Source organism: Geospiza fortis, unplaced genomic scaffold (genome assembly GCF_000277835.1).
Source record: "Geospiza fortis unplaced genomic scaffold, GeoFor_1.0 scaffold138, whole genome shotgun sequence".
In the NCBI taxonomy this organism is placed as follows: domain Eukaryota; kingdom Metazoa; phylum Chordata; class Aves; order Passeriformes; family Thraupidae; genus Geospiza; species Geospiza fortis.
In genome coordinates, this window is record NW_005054307.1 from 6,774,892 (window position 1) to 6,797,208 (window position 22,317).

The 22,317-nt window shown below is 37.8% G+C and overlaps 1 protein-coding gene across 1 annotated transcript in view; it reads right to left on the reverse strand.

Moving 5' to 3' along the window:
• VPS50 (VPS50 subunit of EARP/GARPII complex) overlaps nucleotides 1–22,317 on the reverse strand; it is a 79,490-nt gene that overhangs the window by 56,085 nt on the left and 1,088 nt on the right. The window contains exons 3-10 of the mRNA XM_014312102.2: nucleotides 19,964–20,032; nucleotides 12,224–12,346; nucleotides 11,552–11,623; nucleotides 7,069–7,122; nucleotides 3,899–3,969; nucleotides 3,375–3,492; nucleotides 3,248–3,283; nucleotides 770–852 (exon numbers count right to left, since the gene is read on the reverse strand). Of these exons, the coding sequence (XP_014167577.1) occupies nucleotides 770–852; nucleotides 3,248–3,283; nucleotides 3,375–3,492; nucleotides 3,899–3,969; nucleotides 7,069–7,122; nucleotides 11,552–11,623; nucleotides 12,224–12,346; nucleotides 19,964–20,032 (626 nt within the window). The remainder of the gene's footprint in view (nucleotides 1–769; nucleotides 853–3,247; nucleotides 3,284–3,374; nucleotides 3,493–3,898; nucleotides 3,970–7,068; nucleotides 7,123–11,551; nucleotides 11,624–12,223; nucleotides 12,347–19,963; nucleotides 20,033–22,317) is intronic.

Here is a 22,317-nt window from a genome sequence, read left to right on the forward strand (position 1 = left end):
TGATACACCCATCACCCTCCTTTTTTTGTTTCCTTGGATAAATCGGGTACAACACCCTGCAAAAAAAGTTCAAATAGAAAAAAATGGCATTAAAAACAACAGCCATTAAACGCTAAAGAGAGTAGCCAGCATTTCTTCATTCTTTCTCCACATGCAAACAGAAGGACCTCCATAATAATCTGAAGTTACTGCATCTCCTGCTGGAGTTTGTGAGTATTTCCTGCTATTTCTTTTTTTTTTTTTTTTTAAGCAATGGAAACATTAAGTCTTTCTAAGTTAGAAACTGCAGATATTTGTATTAGTTTCAGTTCTGAAAGCAATTTCTTCATGGCAGCATGAAACTCTGCACTTGCTAATTTCATTGACACGGATCAGGGTAAGTTAGCTTGCAGAAGCCATCTTGCTATAGGCAAATTAATTCCAGAATAAAAACTTCTCATTAAAAACTCAGTTCAGGTATCTCTAGGCGGGAGGCTGTAGCACAGTTATAACTCACTTTAATTTGAAACTTTACCTGCCAACATATTACAACAGTTACAAAACAATTATCTAGTCTAAACATTCATTATGTGCTGTTATTACTGAAGACTCCTTAGTCGTGGTAGAGGGAGGTGGGAAACTACAGAGGATACTTAGACTTTTACAACTGCCTCTGTTTTACTTCTCTAAGCTGAAAATTGCTCTTCAATTAAACTTTCTTTAGAGAATGAGAATCAATGATCACAAATAAAATCATATAAAAGCTGACGTCTGCACAATGTCACCCTACCTTATACAGCTGTAGTGTTTGAAAGTGCTGGCAGCTTTCTGGCATTCCAAGCATAGTTGAATAGCTCCTGGATAATCCTCTTCCTTAAGATAAAATAGAATTGAAAGCTCATCTGAAGTAACAGTGCAATACCCATTTTTCCTGCATGCTTATGTATAAACATTAGTAATACAATATTTTGCCTCTCCTGTCTCTACAGTAAAGTTAAAGAGTGAGGGTCTACTGTAGCACTTAATGTGCAGGTAGTTTAGAATTAGCAATATCTGAAAACACTAGGTATTACATTACATTACTTTATGCAAACAACTTGCTGTATTGTTTCCTTATCCGTACATAAAAAAATACATCACAAAGTTTTTATTACAGAACGAATAACATCTTCCCAGTAATCTATTCATGAGCATAGAAAGAGGTTAATTCAGGCACTGGCAGGCTATTCCCATTGTTTATAAAACATAAAGGGAGACAACAAAGACACTCCCAACATTATGCCCAAATAAACACTACTTAAATTCACACATCCAGCTCATTAGAAATTAGCTTCAACACAACTGACTCACAGAAGGCCTCAAGAAATAAAGAACACACTATGGATGCACTGTCCTAATATTTAAGAAGAATATCCAATAGGTAGACAGCTCAATCAGGAAGTATTATGAGGACATCAGGACAAAACAAAAATGTACACACAAAAATGTAAAACCCAAGCATCCTACCAACAACATGGGCATTGCCTTAATATACCAGTTGTTCTGGTATTCTATTAGACAGGAGACCAGAAGGAATCTTGGAAGAAGAGAAACCCTCTTTAATAGCTAAGAGCTTCTGTTTTTTGTCATAATTACATCTGTTATATTACATGCTTTAGAGAGCTCAAATGCAAAGCTGTTACTGGAATTTCAGTCATTGACTGAAGAGCAAAAACGCAAGGGTAATTTATATTCAGCTATTATCATAGAGGAGGTTCTGAAATGAAATTGGTTTTAACAGCAACGTTCTAATGCAGATCTAATTTAACTAAAACACAAAAAAACCCAAATACATAATCCATTATACGAAAACAGAACAGCACATTGGTCTAAAGAGCATTATTAGCTCTTTATATCTCTCTCCACTGGAAACCTGGTACTTGTTCCAGTAAGTCTAACAGGGCTCAAATCAGAAAGCCTGCTTGCATAACATATACTACTAATATATTCCAGATGCAGCTCATCCCTGTAAGCTACCATAAATTCATTCCAGGTCTTTTTTTAATTAGGAACCCTTTCAAAATTCTCTTCTCTGAGTGGCTACTAATAGCTCTCATCCATATTCCAACCTACTAACTTCTAGGAATACAGAAAATAAATGGGCTGGGATAACTTATTGGGAGTAGACACTGAGCACAGCTCTACAACTGCACTCTGCCAAAACAGCAGTTGCAGCCCTTTAAAATCACTGACCAATTATGGTAATCAGACATTAGGGTCTGTGTGTGAATGCAACAGCAACTACACCTCCTCAGGACAATTCCTGCCAGTGGACAGTGAAGAGTTAATTTCTTGTGTATCAAAACACAGCGCAGAAATTAAAAGCTAATCATTGTACAGGGCTTACTGAGCAGAAAGCCTTTATGCCACCTGAAAACGAGTGCAGTTTTGCTTGGTAAAAAGTAAGAAAGTTTGCTGACGCAAAGTGACTTACTCAAGATAGAATTAAGTTCACAGAATCTTGAAAGCTGAAACTCTTAAGATTCAATTTCCAAATTTAATAACTGGGGATTGTCATCATGACATTCCATCCAGTATTAGCTGTAAATATTTGGCAGACTTGCAAGTCGAAATTGTTACACTACAAGTACTATAGCTGTCAATAAAATCCTGAGGCTTTCTTTCATACAATTCATCACCTTAAGACAAGATCCTATTTTGCTCTGTGCAATATCTACTGCATTTTTAACCAGTATACATAACAGCATCAGAATTTTCAGTGTCACGGCCTGCCTGTTGCAATCTTTTCTACAATTGAATTAAAAAGCCAACCCAATGAATAAGGATAAAAAGGCCACTACATTTACAAATTATTTACAGGGAGCCCATCTATAAATTTGTATAGTAATATATCAATAGAAATTCTTTATCCAGACCCAGCTTATCAACAATCAGCTAAATATCATCTTTTTTTTTTTCCCCAATATGAAGCTAAAGAAAAGAGGTATAAGTTGAGAGCAGGGATAAGTGAAGATCCCACAACATTTTTGCTGAACTAACTCAAGCTTCAGTGCCCAGATGTAAAGGCAGGAATGAGTTTTTGATAGAAAATACTCTCCCCTGGCAGCAGGGCTATCTAATTTGATATGAAACTTTTCTCAATTTAAAAGAAAAACAAAAATATAACTTCATCCCATGCACACACCCTGTTTGCACAACAAAAATTAAGATGACTGACAAATGTAGACTTAGAATAGCTTCAACTTACACCAGTCTGGTGGGGACTTACCTCCAACATCTCACTCAAACGCACATCAGTTCTTTGCTAAAAAAAAAAAAAAACAAAAAAAATCCAGTCATTACTATGCAGAAATTAAGAAACATATTTGTCACTGAACAAAGACAACTGTACATACCAGTGTTTTTATTGTTCTCAGAGATTTTAGCAGTCCAATAAGCAACTGTCGTTTCCTCTGATTTGCAAGGAGCCCCAAACTAGTTTGTGTGAACCCTTCCTTTGCTATATTCAGGTGTCTGCAAGGTAAAAATTAACATAATCTTCAACAATTCATAAAATAAAACTTACTTCTAATCAATTCTAACAAGTCCAACAAAATACATGGTAGAAAATAAGATTATCAGCGTTGTTAGGGGAACTCAGAAAATGAGATTGTACCAAGAGACAGCTAAGAAGGTACATCCTCCCTTCTGCACTTGTCTGTGGATCAGTGGTATATCTACAAAGCTTTCTGTTTCAAAGGGAACTACCAATCATAAAAGTGAGAGCTGCAAGTGTTTGCAACTGTTTCAGTAACTACTACCGCTAACAGCATTCAACTCATGAACAGGAAATACCATCAGCAAGCACACTTCCTGGGTTTACAGATTTCCTGTTAAACACTTCCCCACTTTCAATCTCTGCAGTTCCTTAAGCAAATACCTTCTTCCATTTGTGCAAATAACCGCTGCCAGCTGAAGGCCACTCTGCAATGATGTAACACGTTCAAGCTCCTACAGAGAGACAACAGGTTAAAGAAATATACAAGTTAAACAAATATACAAGTTACACACCACTGAAGACTACTGATTAATACATTTCTCTTGAGATGTTATAATGACTTTGTGGAGTTACTTCATATATTATATGTTTCATCATTTTATATACACTAAGTCCTGCAATGTAACATTAACATAAACTGTATTTTGAAATGCAATTCTCTTTTGAAGATAAGATAGTTGAAATCTGTTTTCACTGCAGTGGGACTCTCTACACTCATATATTGCACATTTAGCCTAAGAATTTCTATACCATTAATGCATTACAACAGAATGATCAAAGCTTCAGGGATAGAAGCACAGGGCTTAATTTGCATTAATATGCCAGAGAGCAGCAAAACAAAAAACACAAATTGTGTTTCACACAGCATTTTCTTGTTTAGAAGCACTTGTGTTCTACCAATTTAATAGATGTCACATCATAATGAATGTTAATTGTATCCTGTTGACTTTCAGCTGAAAACTCTTCAGCAGAGGTGACCTGAATTTAGCTTGATTTTGACTTAGTGAAGTGCCTAGCATAATCTCAACTCCTTGAAAAAAATAAATGTTTTAATACAACTATTAGGGTTTCTTGTGTTAGAACAGCCCTGCAGAAAAGTGCATTCTCTCCTCAGGCTACAGAAAAAGAGTTTTGTTTGTTTGTTTGAGGGGTATTTTTGGGTTTTGGGGATTGTTTGGGGTTTTTTTTTGCAGGGGAGGTTTATTTTATTTTTTAATTCTGCTCATCATTTCAAAATGTATCAAGTGCTTCCATGAGAAGGGAGATTTTCACTTTGAAAACTCATCTAACTCTAATAATATGACAAGCAAAAATGAGTTCAAAGTTCAGTTCAGTTTTAGATCAGCTCCTGGTCAGTCTCCAAATCACTATGCTGCACCTTCCATCACAACCTGCTCCTTTATGTTACCAGTGTTGCTTTCTTATAAATGACAGCCTAGCTGCTGATATGCAAAAAAGAAACCAAACTCGAAGATTACTTTCTTCAGTACCTACTTCTCTCTAAAAACATACTTTGCAAATACCAGAGCTATTCAAAAAGCCATTGTTCCCTTGTTCAAGAGGAAACACGTACAATAAGGAGCTACTCCACTCCAGTCCTGCTTCTTGCAAAGACTCTGTAAAATCTCTCCTTTGAACACAACTGGATGGAGAGGAATGAGGAGAGAGTGCAGCCTAAATATTTCCAAAGAGGGAGTCTTCTGCCCACCATTTAGGGCTGAATAGAATTTTTCTCTTCTCAGAAACAGTCTTTCACCCACTGGTTGCTCCTAAAGCACTTCTTTCTTCCAAGAACAGAAAACTGTAAATCCCTTTCCTGTGTCTGTGCCATGTCTCTTGTGGCCACAGGAGTGCCTGTCAGACCAGTACTTGACACTAGGCATGGGCTTCAAACCATGATATCCCTAAACTACACTTTGCACAGTGAAAATGTGCCCAGGACATGTGTTCAACTGCATTTTTGGTTCTTGTAATGAATTGTTACTGTAGTTTAGCACTGAACTGGAGCTGCCATTACAAGTTCACACAGCACAGCAGGAGGTTCATTTCATGTATCAGTGGGAAAGTGAGACCTAGAATGCCCACCAGAAATCTCCAGTACTGACAAGAATAACTGTGCAGGCCTGTGCCCCTAAGTAACACTGAAGGATTATTGACTTAATCAGGCACAAAAGCATTTAAGGAAAGTTTTTAAAATATTTTTACTGGCACAATAGATTTTTAACTGTCCTTTTGGAATATCTGAAAGCACTGCTAGGTATGAAACAGGTTCACCTCACTAAGATGTCTGCAAAAGGAACCTTAGCATTACACAGCAAAATGCAAGAACATTTGCTGCAGTTCCATTATGCAGTGAGAGGTTTTCAAAGTGAAGCTGCTGGATTCAGGAAAAGCAGCACTCACTCAAAACTATCAATTTCAAACCCACATAACAGTGAAATAACACCAGAATATTTTTTATACCATACAATTACCCTTTCTCCCCCTTCTACACTGTCTTGTGAAGACTCGACCAGTAGCACTTACTTTACAGTAGCACTGACCAGCCTCCTTCTGCAATAGCCTCCCACTTCATCACCCCTTTAACTAAAACTGAAACAACTTTACTTTTACAGCCTTTTTCTTCCACCTGCTATTGCAGGAGATGACGCAAGCAATGGTCACTTCTCTCCCCACTATTGTTCTCTAAACAGCAGCACTCCTTTCCCCAGGCAATGATCCCAGAACACAGATGGCAACTTCACTAAGGCTGGATGCACTGGCCATAAGAACAAGAGAACAAAAAGGCTGTTCTGTCCTCTGGATAAGAGGAAAATGATCGCAGCTCCATGACATCTACTACAGGTTAATAGCCAGGAAGCCATCTTTGTTCTTCCACACTCTCTCCAGCTTCTTGCCCAAAGAATTGCCATAATCACCAGTACAACAATGGTGATGTAAGGTGCTACACACAAACAGAAGTATTCACCACAGGATCATCCTCAGGCTAACTTAATAACAATCACCATTTTCACTTTGCAGAATTGTTTGGACATTACTCCCAGACACATGGTGTGACTTTTGGGGATGGTTCTCTGCAGAGAGGGGAGTTGGACTTGATGATCCTAGTGGGCCCTTTCCAACACAACATATTCTGTGACTCTGTGATTCTCACAACTGCCTGAGATTAGTGGCAGTTAAGTGATCTTAAGAAAGATCACTACTGCTTTCTCTTATGGAATAAGATGTGACACCACTCCTAAACAAGGGCAATAAAGCAGCTCCTGCTCCAAGTCCATTACAGGTATTAGCCAAGCCTGTGAATTCCTGAATTTTGAATTCTTCACAAGGCCTTGTAAAATGACCATATTACAAAACCTTTATCATCCTAAGGACTTTCAACTCAATACACCGTTGGCTTTCACTATAGAGACAGAGCTTTAGCATACAAAAATAGCTGGTTCCAACCAGGCACTAGCACCCCTACTACAAATCACTATAACAACACAACTGCAGCATTATAGCAGCACAAAATTGAGCAGTTTATTCTTGAAAAGTGTTAGTTGTCTTACCTCAACATATGCAGGCTGTTTTTCAAGGATTAAATCTGCAACTTTCTTAGATACCTTAAAAAGAAGAACACTCCATGTGATACACAGCAATCTCAATTAAGTAGGCCATGCCCATACCAAAATTCTACAAGCTTATCATTCTCTACCATTAAGTTCTGCATTTTTCAAATTTATTAATAAATATTCCACAACAACATATAAAAAATTGTTAAAATTATGATCAGCTTTCTATAGAACCAAGATAAGAGAAATGTTCACAAGTCCATCTAGCAATTAGTGGGCATTTTTAGACTACTCACTTAACTCTGCTTGTTAAGGAACGTGCTAGAAAAGCAAATAGAAATAATTTGAGGCACTGCGAGTGTTTACACTTTGCTCATGCTATTGCTAGAGTTCAAATTTAAGTCAATGATACAGCATGGTGTGCTGGCTTGGGCTGGATTATTCGATTTTCTCCAAAGTACCAAAAGGTATGGGGCTGTTCTGGACTTGGGCTGACACCAGTTTTGGTAACACAGAGGTGTTTCAGTTGAGCAGCGCCTGCAGAGAATCAAGGCCTTTTTTACTCCTCAAACCACCTCACCAGCAAGTGGGCTGGGGATGCACAAACCTTTGAGAGGGGACAAAGTAGAGGCAGATGACCCCAACTGACCTATGGAACATCCTAAATGTACAGTGTCATGATCAGCATACACAGTTTAGGGAAAAGAAGGAAGGGAAGGATGCTCAGAGTGATGGCATTTGTCTTCACAAATAAATGCCACACATGATAGAATCCTGCTCTCCTGGAGAAAGCTGCCTGAACAGCTGCCTGCCTATGAAAAGCAGTGAATTAATTCCCTGTTTTGCTTCACTTGCTTTTGCTCTACCTATTTTTTAGCTATTTCTTCTGCATTATCTACCTTTATCTCAACTCATGAGCTTTTTCACTTTCACTCCTCCCATTCTCCCCCCTGGAGAAGTGAGTGAGAGGCTGTGTGATACTTCATTGCCATCTAGAGTTAAATCACAACATGTTTAACACCTACCTTTGAGACTGATACTGCATTAGACTATGTGAAAATGAGTATGCATCCTCTATATATTATACCCTTTCTTTAGAACACCGAATATGTATATTTTAAAATGTTCTCCACTGCTCTGAGTGTAACTCTAAATAGAATGCTCCTGAAAGCTGCTGTCTGTATTGAATTTAAAAACTGGGCATTGCTACCTTAATCAATCTCTTGTCCACAAACATAGAAGCTTAAAAAGAAATCCAACAGTGACAGTCTTATAAATGCCAGCTTGAGAATAGTGTATTTAGTTTTGTTTTTTATCAGGGACTAAAAATATTTAAGAAATGGTTTCATACATGACAAAGCAAATATTGGTATTGCTCTATATTCTTTTAGGGGAACAATACTCCCAGGAATGGAAATAAAATAAAACTGGCTATGACAGCCAGCCCACAAGGCACTACTGGCAAAGAGAAACAGGTTTTTGTAAACTTGACTGCTTGAATGCTATGTTTGCCTAAACATAGCACAGATTTGAAATCTTCAATCAGCATTCCTGAAACAACCTTATATTGGCTCCACCAGCATAATTCCCATCCTCTGGAAGAGCACATGCACATAAATGGTCTTTGAAGTATTCCAGTGTCATCAGGGGGCAAGTTGGACAAGGATCATATACCCAGCTATGCTTTCCTCCTTCCATATCAAAAGCAGGCCAGAACCACAGAGCCATTTTAAAACTGTTCAGTTGTTCTTAACCTTTTAGTTGTTCCATAACTAATAAATCTTTCCTCTGCAAGACAGCAGAAAAACCACTCCAGAGTGAGGTTAGGGTCAGGATAGGATAATATCAAGCTGAATGCTACACAAGCCTACATGACCCTGGGGCACTTAAGAAATTTTGTTCACTCCACAGTCTATGCACTGTGAAATGTTCACCTTCTTTGTTCAACATATTCTTCATATTAGCCCTGTACCTGTAAAAAACTTTAGAACATGGATATACCTGCTAGCTATTCAATGCTCTAGTATTGTTAAGCAATGTTCAAGCAGTACACATGAATAAAAGATACATTTCTTTTCAGTTTTTACACTTTTTGTTTTGCAAGTCCTCAGTTACCCTTGACTAATAACGATCTCAACATCAACAAGCACCTGCCACAGGCACTTTTTTTTCTTTTCCAGTAATTAGTGGTACTACTTTTCCATCTGAGGTTCCAAACTCTCAAATACTTTTTCAGATGAGCAATACTATTCGCAGTTACTTCATTTATTTCCAAACTGTCACACCTCTTTTGGCATCTTCCATACAATTGTGCTGTGCTAAGTCTTGGAATCCTGAACTGCAGCTGCTAGCACTAAATGTGACCATGGTTATCAATGCCTGCCAACATTATTTCCTGAAGGGATAAACAATTTTCTCTTTCTTAATCGCATCAGTAAAAAATATTTCATCTCCTGAAGAAAAAACAACATAGCTAAGGATATTAGACTACTAATGAAAATGAAGTCTAGAAGACATACAACTAAAAAGCCCTTCTAATTCAAACTGTCTGTAACAAGACAATTATAAATTAAAGTTGTTATGATACATACATTAAAAATGTTTGAGCAAGTTGGGATCTTTCTGGTGGAATGGAAAACTATTGAGAAAACTACAGAAGTCTATAGTGACCCTAAAAACAATAGGATGACCAAGATCAGCTGTGCAAAGGCAGTAAATCAGTGAAGACCAGAGCTCTAGTACCTGTAATTCACACACATATAAGTGCTTTGGATTAGAGAAATTTAGAATTTGGTGTTATCTCCAAACTATTATTGTAAATTCCTCTGCCAGTTGTAGGTACAGACACTGAAGTGAGAAAGGCAGTATTAGTTTTTTGCAAGAGCAGAGCCATTGTGTAATATGTCAACAGGCTTCTTGAATCCTCTGTCTAATAATCTATTCACGATTAAAATATTTTTAGGACTGAACTAACAGCATACAACATTCTGCAGTTTTGTCTTCCATGAAAGACACTAACGTCCTTTAAGGCAAGTAGGTCTAAATGACCTATCACAAGATAAATGGGTAACAACTGAGACACAAGAAGCAAACAGTCTCTCACACTCTACCTGAAAATATGACATAAGGACATGAAACACAACATATGAGAAATTTTAGCACTTTGGCACATGCTTAAGCAGGGAATAATTCCTTCCTACACATGAAACACATTTTGACGAAATTAAGAAAGAAACAAGCAAGGACCAATCCTGACTGGGGGAAGTTGGTGAGGGAAGAACTGGACATATGTTTCTTGTCAAAAGCTTTGGGTTTGAGAGTTTTTACCTGTTTGTATTCTAAAAGAAAGCCACATCTGACCATATTTACTGGAAGCCCTGTGCTCAGTTCTCTCCCCTATTATTCATTAGCTGCATGCACTTTCCTGTTCAAATGTTTTGGCAGCAGCCATGTCCTGAAACTACTCCCTCAGCTGCAGCCAGTTCCCATCCTGCAAGCAAATAATGGCCAAGACATTGATAACACATATCAGGATTATGCAGCATATCTCACTGAAGTTGTCTCAGTCTTGAGAGCACTTCCTTGCAAAACAAGATCACTACCAGATGTCCTCTTAAAACTAAAAAAAATGCCACCACCCAAACAAACACACCAAAAAATTACTACCTCTCACCCACTTTCAACTTCTTTCCTTATAAATCTTGGTGAGAAACATGGAATATTTATTTCCTCAACTTCTCACTAATCTTTCACAAAACTTCATAGGTATATTATGGGGAAAACAACTTAAAGCAGAAGACACTTGGTTTATGTATTGTTATCAATGCAAGATTCTCCTACACATTTCATTTATTTGAAGACATGAATTAGGATTATTACTTCTATTTTACTTGCAGGTATTCTCCAAATGCCACAGTTAACAGATTAGTTTCCTGTACCATGTTATTCATCTCAGAAGATTAATGGAACAATAATTAATACATGAATAGAACATTTAAGAGTCTGCAACATAACAAGCACTTTTAAAACACTGCAATTCTGATTTCTCCCCAGTCCTCGTAGTTACTACTCATTACATTTCATTTGGTTTATTACATAATAAGTCTGTATCAGTGTTCACTAAAAACCCTTGTGAACAATTAACACATTGGCAAATGAAAAGTAAGAGAAAATATCATCTTCAAGGAGAGAGTTTTTAAAACATTTTAAGTCTTACATTGCCAGAAATCCCTCAAAGAGATACTACTCCACTATTCAGCTAAGATTTACTTACTATATTTAAGATTTACTTCCATGATTTCATATGATTGTATGATTTAGTCATGATTTTCCACCATAAAGGCACACACCATAATGTTAAAAAATTATTTAGTATCTAATGTGTTAAGAAATCAATTTTTTTTATCAGTTACACTTCTTGCTAGACTTATAGCAAAGACAACAAATTGTGTAAGGGTACAGAGGAAAAAACTTTACTTACAGCAGCTTGCTGTTGTTTTAGTTTGTCTCTGTAGTCTTCCAGTTCTTGAAGACTAAGTACTGGAGGAAGCCTCTACATTTAAATAATAAATTAAAATCAGTAAGAAATTAAAGGTTGTTAACGCACACACAGCATTAGCTAGGAAATCAGTTTCATTAAAGAAACATTCTTGTGGCTTCTGTAATCTAATTTGCAGAATCAATCAATTTCTTCAAATGATGGATACTGAAATCAATTAGTGTTAAAATATACAACATATGATCATAAGTGCCTCATGTAGCATTATAATTACCTCAAAGTTATTTCATTTTACGTCATATATGTATACACACAACCACCCAATCACAGAAATTGTCTCTGTCAGTTCGGTAAAAAAATACATAAAATATAGAACAGATTTGTCTCCTCAGCCATCTTGACTTTTTCACTTCAGTTTAAATTACAAAATGCCTGTTAGCATATTCTACTACATTAAAAGAAGAGACTATATACTATATATATGCACCAATACTCTATGCTAGAAGCTGCACACAACTGCAAGATAACCTAGGGGAGTTCAGTGTTGTATTCATACAAGATCTAAGAAACAAAAAATAGCTCATTGAAACAAACATACTTTTGATCTTCATTTTTTGTTATGTTACTATTTTTTCTTTCAAGATGACAGCTTACCTCTAACTCATACTTCACAATATCAAAGGAGTCATTGGAAAAATAAACTTCTTCAATGCTGTTAATTATTTCCTGTTGTGCCTGAGGATCAGGTGGTTCTTCATGTAGTTCTCTGAGCTCCTCCTGCACGAAACAAAACAGAATTTCCATCATGTAATAACACATCCCAGGAAGAACGACCTTTTAACAAAACTAACATCTTCCAAAAGCCACTTCCAACATTAGCACAAGAAGCAATGGCAACATACAGAAAGTACAGAACACTGTGGCTTGCATTTCCCATTAGGGAGAGCAAGACATTCAAAACTTCTCAAAAAACATAATGTAGACGTCAATGCTGCAGCCCACTTAAACACTTCTTCACTGATTTATGGTACCAAGTGCATGCTGAGTCCAGTTTTTTCCTCCTCACCTTTAGAAATTCTCATAATAAACTAAAAATAAACTGGCACACTATTTCTCCAGAAGGAGAAAAAAAATTTGCACAAAACCAAAACAAATAAAACCTGAATTTTTTAAAAACACAAGAACCCTCTTTGTAAATGACAGGTAGACAGTGCCATTACAAATGCATAACTTTTCAATTCAGCCCACACATTCACTGAAATAAAAGATATGCCATTAAACACTTGATTTCTACAGGTAAAACCAGAACAGATCTGCCTTCTTTGCACAAGATTAACAGCTCTCGGATTTTAGCACAGAGGTCTAAGCAGAGATGTGCTGTCAGCCTTCTGAAAGCCAATATTCCAGAGATAAGCATGCCCCTCCTTGCTGTCACAATCTCCTCTGGAAGGTCCCCCCAACAACCAAGATGCTTCCAGTGGTTGACACAAACCAAGGCCTCAGCCTGACCCTCCTCTTCCTGTGCTGCACTGGACATTGCAACTAACACTGGCCCTCTCCTGGATGTCGTTCACTCAAAAAGAATGAAAAATCGTTTATCAGAGACTCAAAAGGGAGAAGTGCTAGAATGTTCTTTCATCAAAAGCAAATATAAAATGGATCAAATTGCTTGAAAACGAAATTAAACTGTGGTGAAGCAATGCAGCAGACTGAAGAGTCCCATAATGACCCTGAGCCTCCCAGCAATGCTGAGTTGTTCCAGTGGGGCAAGGTGCTGGTATTTTCATCACAAAGAGTTCAAAGGTTTATTTCACCTGTGTGGTACCCAATTTTAGATTAAATGACTGAACAACCACTAATTTGCTTATTTTGCACATCAGCTGAGGTAAGGTCAATGTGCAGACATCCCGAGGCAAAGTGACCCTTACAGCACACAGCAAGGCGCTGCTTCTATGCAGTAAGAGGCAGCCAAGGGTTCACAAGTGGGTGGTTTGGAAGAGCATCAGAGGAACCACTGCTCCTCTGAAATACTTCTCACAAGAAAAAGAAGAGGAAGGGAAAAGAAGGAGAAAGGAGAGGGAAAGGAGAGGGAAAGGAGAGGGAAAGGAGAGGGAAAGGAGAGGGAAAGGAGAGGGAAAGGAGAGGGAAAGGAGAGGGAAAGGAGAGGGAAAGGAGAGGGAAAGGAGAGGGAAAGGAGAGGGAAAGGAGAGGGAAAGGAGAGGGAAAGGAGAGGGAAAGGAGAGGGAAAGGAGAGGGAAAGGAGAGGAAAAGAAGAGGAACTCTGAAACGCCTGGTGCAGTCACTGCCACCAGCGCGGGTAAACGCAGCAACCCACGGCCAGCCAGAGAAAAGACATGGACTGCACCGACAGACTGAGAGAAACAAGGAAATAATACAGTTTTATCGTTATATAGCTGTAATGGTAGCTCCATAATGTACACTCCACTGTAAATCAATTTCACATATTACACTACATTGAGTTTTAGCTATATGAAACTAAAATTAAAAATTATCCAAGACAGGCAACAGGGTCCACTTGTGAAAAGTGCATATTATATAGCTCTACACAGATATTTATTATATGTATTTTGTTCTATGGATTAGTAGTGCTGTATTAACATATTAATAATATGATAAATGTAGTCTTGTAGTTAAAAGGTAATTCTTGTAGTTAAAATAGGAACTACGTAAGTGGGATATTTTTTTAAGAAAGGAATGAGGCACTCACACAAGATAACAGCCACAGGACACCTAAATCTTTCAGAGAAAAGGAATTTATTGTTCTCTTATCAGAAGAAACTGACTTCTTCCTGCCTGGCTAAGGATCAAAGGCACCTTAGGATTAGGAGGAAGAAGTTGACAATGACCAGACCGAATCCTTTGTTTGAATGGAATTTATGCATCATGTATGAGATGTATGAATATTCAACAGGCTATTGGTTTTAAGGGTTAATCCTTTGTTAACGGGTGTCCTTTTTCGGGCTTGTGCAGCCCAGAAAAAGGTACCCAGAAAAAGTTACCTCTGTAACTCTTTGTTTCTATTGTGTCATATTGTCCTAATTCGAATTGTCCAAATTATTATTACTCTAATTGTATTACTATTTTTATAACCATTTTATTACTATCAAACTTTTAAATAAATTTTAAAAACAAGTGGTTGGCATTTTTCACACACTGAACCACTGCAAATGGAATAACTGAATTTATCATCCAATATTTGCCTACAAGCTCCTGCATGGCTATTTCCTAAAAGAAAAAAAGATTAAAAACTAACCACAGAAGAAATGCTTAGGATCATTTGAAATTCTGGACTACTGATACCTTGTCATGTTGGTGAAACAGTATCTCAATACCATAGGTCAGTGGTGATTTACATCTGCTAAAGATGCATTAAGAAAGCCATTATGGACACAAATTCTGGATTTGATGTTGGAGTGCCTAGGAAAATTGCTAAGAAACCAGTTTATTCTGTCTCAAAGATCACTCATCTGAGTGTGTTCTTGCCAAAACACTACTCGGGAAAATATTTATTAAATGACAAGGTTTTTCTTTACCTTGTTCATTTTTTTCTAGAAAAGCAGTCTAGTTATAACTTTCCAGGATAAACTTTAGCTCCCCCATAAATTACATTATCTGACACCAGATTTTCTGCCATGATAACCTGCAGCTTTCAGCACATCACGCTCCAGTAGTTTGAAATAACAAACATAGAGAAGGCAAATTTCTTCATTCACCACTAAAGGAGGCAACTATCCCGAGCTAAAGTTTATTTGCTGATATTCTATTTTCCTCATCCTTTCAATCAGATACACAAAAACAATTTTACTATGTAGAAATAAGCCCATAGTTTCAGTGGTCTTGGCAAAGGGCCGGTTTAGCTCTGTGGACTTGGTACTCATACACTTAGTAGAAGGAAAGAGAGAAGCTCTATTAAATCCCTCAAGGTAGTTTTTCACCCCAAAAACTTGTCTAACTATTGCCATATAAGTATTTTCCTTAAAAAGAAAAAAAAGTCAGCATTAAAACACATTTAACATCTTACATTTTATGTTAATTCAGCAATTCCGAGTGCTATTCTGAACAGAAAAACCTGTCAAAAATTGTGACAGCAGCAATCTCATGATAATACCCTTGCAGAGAACTTTGCCATTGCTAAACAGAATTAATTAGATCCACAGGAGGTCAGGAAGAAGAGCATATTGGCAAAGTGGACACCACAATATGCATTTCAATCCACCTGTCCAGGTTAACACATGCATTCAGTAGTAGGAACTCTAGTAGGAACAATAATGGGCCAACACAGCCTGGTAAGATACTGTTTCACAGGCTACTCATTTTTCCAAAGTTTTATTCAGCAAGAGGCCTCACCTCCTACCTAAAACTCGTGTCACTTGTGGTGCCAACTGCACCTTTTTTTCGCCACTACTTTGGGATCACACTTTCATAGAAAAACAATTTATCCTGTCAGGTTACCACTAGTGCAACCGTCAGCAGCAGGCCTCTCTCATTATGTCACCTAAATAGATCAGTGAAAGACAGCAGCTGGAAAGGAAAAGAAAGAAGGAAAAAGAAGTCTGACAGCTTTGCGTGCTCGAAGAAGCCATTGCTAAATAAAACACAGTGCTTACATCCACACACATCTCACATCATTTTGTGTTTCTGTTCTATGGAAATAGGAGTTTTCAGTGTAGAAGCCTGTGGCAATTCCTTGAAATGTATTTGACAAGAGTCATCTCATTACAGACTCCTCTGAAATGCAGTTCAGCAAGTTTTAGATGTCTACCCAGCTATTTCCCAGTGCATCACACTCTCCTTGTATGCTATGTTGCCTGTAGCAGCATCACCAATATTGCCCTGTTGAATGAAGCATTACTTGTAAGGAGTAGAAGCAAACACTTTCTGCACTCCAGTCACTATCACCTAAAAGACTGGGAAGTGAAGACATTGAAAAAAGTTAACTGATAGTACTCAGAGAAAAACATTCTAAACAGTTTCTAATCTAGTTAAAAACTGAAGCTCAGCAACAGCCTATGCACTTTTATCTGGAGATTACCAGGGGCCAAGTCTGCCCCGGTAATCTCCAGATTGAACCAAAAGCACACCAATGAATTTGCTTCTGATTTATATCCCTCCATTCTGAGCATAAATAACACTTGTGCTAAAATCCAATCCTAAATACAAGCATAAGGGCTGTGCTCAACAGATTCAATCAGCAGCTATACTGCAACACTGCACCACTGTGAAATAAAAGTATTAAAGCATTTATATATGTATCTGTATACACACATGCAAACACAATCTTTGACTTCTATCTATATACAAAGATGTATTTAGACATTATAGTTGTCTTATAATCACAGAATACACTGAGTTTGAATGGACCCACAAGGATCATCAAGTCCAGCTCCTGGCCGCGCACAGGACCATCCCCAAAAGTCACACCATGTGCCTGAGAGCATTGTCCAAATGCTTTTTGAACTCTGTCAGGCTTGGTGCTGTGACCACTTCTCTGGAGAGCTTTCCAGTACTCAACCACCCCTGGGTGAAGAACCTTTATCTAGAATCTAATCTAATGTGTATATATATTATATTATACTATCACAGTATATATTCAATATAACAGCATACATATATAACTATGTATATATAACAATCTAATATTTCTCTATATGTTTTATATAACAATTAATGTCTATAATACCATAAAATACAATGTATAACTACATCAATAAACTTACTTTGGTTTTCCTCCCTGCTCCTCCTTCCCCAGCTAGGGAAGGCAGTACCACAGAGAAGTTTGTGGTATTCCCTATCTTTCATAGAAAATGCTCAGAACCTCCTTTTGATCTTCCCTTGTTCAATATGTGTAGAGAGTACCTACTAAAAAGCTCTCACTCTGCCAAAACAAACATTATACCTTGAAAACAACTCTCTTAATGGACAGAACAACAAAGTTGGATATGTTCTATCCATAGAACACATGTTAGCCACACTACTACTTAATGCACTCCTGAAAATCACTCAGCTACTGCTTGGGAAACAGAAACCCACATTCCTTTATCTATAGGAAAAACATTTTAAATAGTCTCAGTGTTATTTACCATGATAATCTACAAAGTCAAATAATATTTGTATATTGCACATGAGCTGATTATCATCAAAATAAACATAATCTAATTCAAAGTCAATTCACCATTAATCCAACACACTTGAATTCAAGCATGCAAAATATCTACCTCAACCTTTTGTGACAGAATCTGCTAACAAAACTGTTATCAGCTTTGGAAACAACAATAACAGAATGATTCAAAAAGAATTAGTTTCCCTGGGTAATCAGGGTATGCCAATGAAGTAAGGGATCTTGAATGATTATCTAGTTCCAGCTCTCCTGCCATGGACACCTTTCACTAGACCAGGTTGCTCAGAGCTCCATCCAAGGGGTCCTTGAACACTGCCAGGGATGGGGCATCCACAACTTCTCTGGGCAACCTGTCATATCCAGCCCTGCAGTTCAGATTTGGCTTCTCTACTTTATGAGACTTTACGAGACTCAAACTATTACACACTTACTTCCTACTGAGGTACTTCCCTATGTGAGTGAGCTGGCTGCATGAGTCTGTATTAAAAAGTTAAGCAAGTTTGCTGGTGATTTGCCTTCATATTAAGAAATTGAACTTTTTCAAAATAGTTGCAGAACTTATTGGAGTACCAGTTAAAGTGAGTGAATACACTCAGGTACTTCACTAAAATGTCCAAATGCCTAGCAATTTTATTGCCTGAAAATAAAACATTGAGTACAGTCATCACTTCATCATGCTGGCCACAGTCAGCAAATAGTCAGCAAATCAACTTCCTAATATCAAGACCTAAAAGAATTTTGCTGGTTTTGCTCTCAGGGAACGGAATATCAGCAGATTCTTCTTCCTGTCCTCCATATTTCCCATTTGATCTCCAAACTAATGTGATAGTTCCTCATCTCAAAAAACATGAGTTTGTATGTAGGGTTGTCTAACCAATGGCTTGTCCTTTTACCAGTAACTCATACTGGCCCTAATTAATGCTGACGCTGCAGCCTTTCATTCTGTATACTTCTGTATAGCTTTAATGCAGCTTTTGAAGTTTTCAGTAACATTTGCCCTAAATCAGTCTGGAGATACCTATTTGAATGTGGAAGTGTGATTATGAAAGTGCAGCATCATAACCATTCTGTCATCAAAACAGCTTGAGACGTTAATGATTCAAGAGTTAAATAAAACCAGTTATTGCTACACAGTATAGACTTATCAGACATATAACATCAAACCATTACAGAATGGAAATCCAGCCAAGATACCCTACATCTGCTTTCACCTGGAGAGCCAACTTGGCAAAAAACTGGTTGCTCAGGGAGTGGCAGGAGTCTGCAATTGTGAAATTTAAGTGATGGAGATGTGACAGGTTTTTCAACATTGCTGCAACTGAATACTTTTGCTCTTTGATATCAATATATTTGCCACTGTTTCACAAAATACAATGTACCAATTCAGAGACTCTTACCTGATTTTTGAAATTTACAGCAATGCTAATTTTCTCATCTGCCTCAGCACAAGCAATGCATTACAGAGTACTTAGACAAAGAAACACAAGGGCTCTTTCAGTTTGATTTTTTAACTATTGTAAAATAGGTCATCTAAATTCAAGTCAGTAATTTAAGTATCTTATTGGTTAAAGGCAAAGACCAAATTCATAGAAAATAATAGACAACAACCACAGAAGTCTTGTGAATCCTCCCCTCAGAACAACAGGAACAGCCAATTATTGTGACAATTTTACCCTCACACACAGATTACTCAGCATGACTTGTGAGATGACAGTGAGGTGGCTTCATTTAAATAGTGAGACCTAAAAAAATACCAAAAACTACTGCTATTATAAAGATCTAACTTTTGAAATAGAACATGAAGTTAATTACACATGCTGAAGATTAAAACTATGAAATTACAAAAGATACTTACAGCACCAAAATAATGAATAAACTAAATGTTCTGACTAGAATTATACAGGCCTTTCACACAGCATCTACTTTCCAAAGTAAACTCAAAAAGGCATTTTTCTTTTTTCTTCTTTTTTTTTTTAATTCACTCCAGCAAGAAACCTAAATAATATTAAGATCAGCATCCAGAGACAACTGAAAAGTTTCAAGAAAAAATTTTCATGCAAATTCATTTGAAGTTGTCTCACAGCTCTTAATTTTTTCATTAAAACACTCTAAAAGACTTTCAGCAAGAAATAAAACTGAAAAAAGAACAACAGTAAGCCTGGTGTTAAGGAAAAAAAAAAGACACAGCTAAGTGTCATTTAACTATAAAAAGAAAAACTAAAAGGGAGTGGGAGGGGAGGGATGTTGTATCATACCTTAGTAGGAATCCGTAAGTTTTCAATTGGACTGAGGTCATTAACACTCTCCTGAGGACTTCTTAGACCCTTTAAAAGAATTTTAATAATCAGTTCAGTTTGATTCCTTTATGCATCTTGCAATCAAGTCTTACCTGATGTTGAATAGGTATCTACAGGTCCCTTAATAAACACTCTGACATGTAGCTGGAAGGCTAAGACCTCATTCTAGCAACATTTAAGCAAGACCATTGGTATATAAATTATGCTCCACAAACATCTAAGCATTTCCAGTTTTATGCTGCAATATTTACCTTTTCAATACAGTTCACTAACATTTTCTTTATCAAACTCACTCACATCCTCCTGTCAATGCCCAGATGTTACCTTAAATTTTAGAATGAACGTGTGTCCAAAAAACATAGCATACTTTGTTCCACTAACTTAATGATTTAATGGAATCAAATAACTGAATTCAAGTTAGGTGCCAGCTACTCTAATGCAAGATTATTTCTGCTTGATGGCATATTTTTCTACTTACCATATTCCACTACTAGGACTGGCTTTCCCTATGTGTAATTGAACTGAAAAGGTTGCATAATCCACACTACCTTCTTTATATAATTATTACTCCTTAAAACACATATAGCCACATAAATAGCATGTATGTTTGTTGAATATCAAACATATTCACAGTTTTCATAGGAAGGTTTGGGTTAGAAGGAATCTAAAGTTCATGTAGTTCCAAGCCCTGCCATGGGCAGGGACACCTTCCACTAGATCAGGCTGCTCAGGGCCCCATCCAGCTCAGCCTTGAACACTTCCAGGGACGGGGCACCCACTTCTCCTGACAACCTGAAACAGCATCTCACCATTTCAAGCAGCAATACCACAGAACAGGCTGCTTAGCACATTTTCTGCCAGCTCCCTAGGCAGAAATGAATCTACGCATTCAAGTTTCAGATATGGTTCTGACTCTGGTTTCCCTTGAGACTTCAGTGTGCTCCTGTGAGTCAAAAGTTTCAGGCAGACTTTCTTCCTTCTCTTGTGATCAATGTTAACAGTATTTTTTCCAAGCCCCTTTCTGGTCCTGGGTACCTAAATTTCTAAAAGGACCTACTATATCAGTTTATGGTGAGAAAGTTTGTATTTATTCTTTGAAACTGACAAAAGTGTTGTACATCATTTTAGTGCTAACTACTACATTTTACAACTGTTTCATCCTCCCAAGACTCCCAAGATGCAAAATCTCTCCATTTTGGTTTTGATTCTCAGATTTTGTCACGCATCACCTCAAAACATCCTCCCTCTGCAGTTGCCACCATCAAAGATGACTCACCTCTATGCATCAGAAATTCAAAGTAAGAAACAAGCAAAGCAACTGCTGCAGTTTCTCAGACTTCACACAAAATCCTCCTGGAGTCCTCTCAAAAATATGCAGTTCTAGTGACTTACCTCCAGAAGAAATATAATGTTTCACTTAGCAAATGGTAAATAGAACCTAATCCTTTCAAATGACTGAAAATTGCCTAAGTTGTTATCATTTGCAGAAAACATCACCTCCACACTGGGCAGGCTTCCCAGCACTCCTCGCAGTCAAGCTGAAAACGAATCATGTAACCCTCTACTGAAGCAGAACAGAACATTATTCTGGCAGTTCCACTTTCACACAAGTGTTCATTTTTAAGCCCTGCCTCCTGCATAAGGATCACAACTCTGAGGGCAAAGTTCTAGGGCAAAAAAAGCTTCTGACTTTCCCATGATTTACTTTAACTATCTAGAATATCTGATGTGGGTGACACAAGTGATTTTTTTAAGTTCTCCAATTAGACACAAATAAAGTGGCTTCTTTTCAGGGGTATCTTATATTTGTGAATAACTGAATGTTCTGCTGATACACTTCTCAATGTTAGAAATATTGGTCCAAAAGGAGGTTAGATCTACATAATCCTGGAGACAACCGGTACAAGTAGCAGACAGGAGTGAGGTGACAGACACACACCGAGTGCTCTAGCACACACTCACTATGTGCCCACCCAAATCTGTCCCTGGCATCTTCTCAGCCTCGCCTCCCTTTGGACCAAAAGCACTTACTGGCAGACAAAGCCATGTTACAGAACCACAGCCCAGCGCTCAAAATTATATGTCAAAAAAGCAAACTGACACGGGCCCGCCCTGTCATCTTCAACAACGATTTCTCTCTCTGTTGTGACAAGAGCTACGCGTTGGCACCTGCGCACGTTTCCATTTCTCGGAGGAGAGAACAAGGCGGATGCGTGGGCAGCAGGAGCCCACACGCCCCAAGCCCTCCCTCCCTCCCTCCCCGGCAGGACAGAGGGCGATGCCCGCGCACCGGCGGCTCTCCGGAGTGCCCG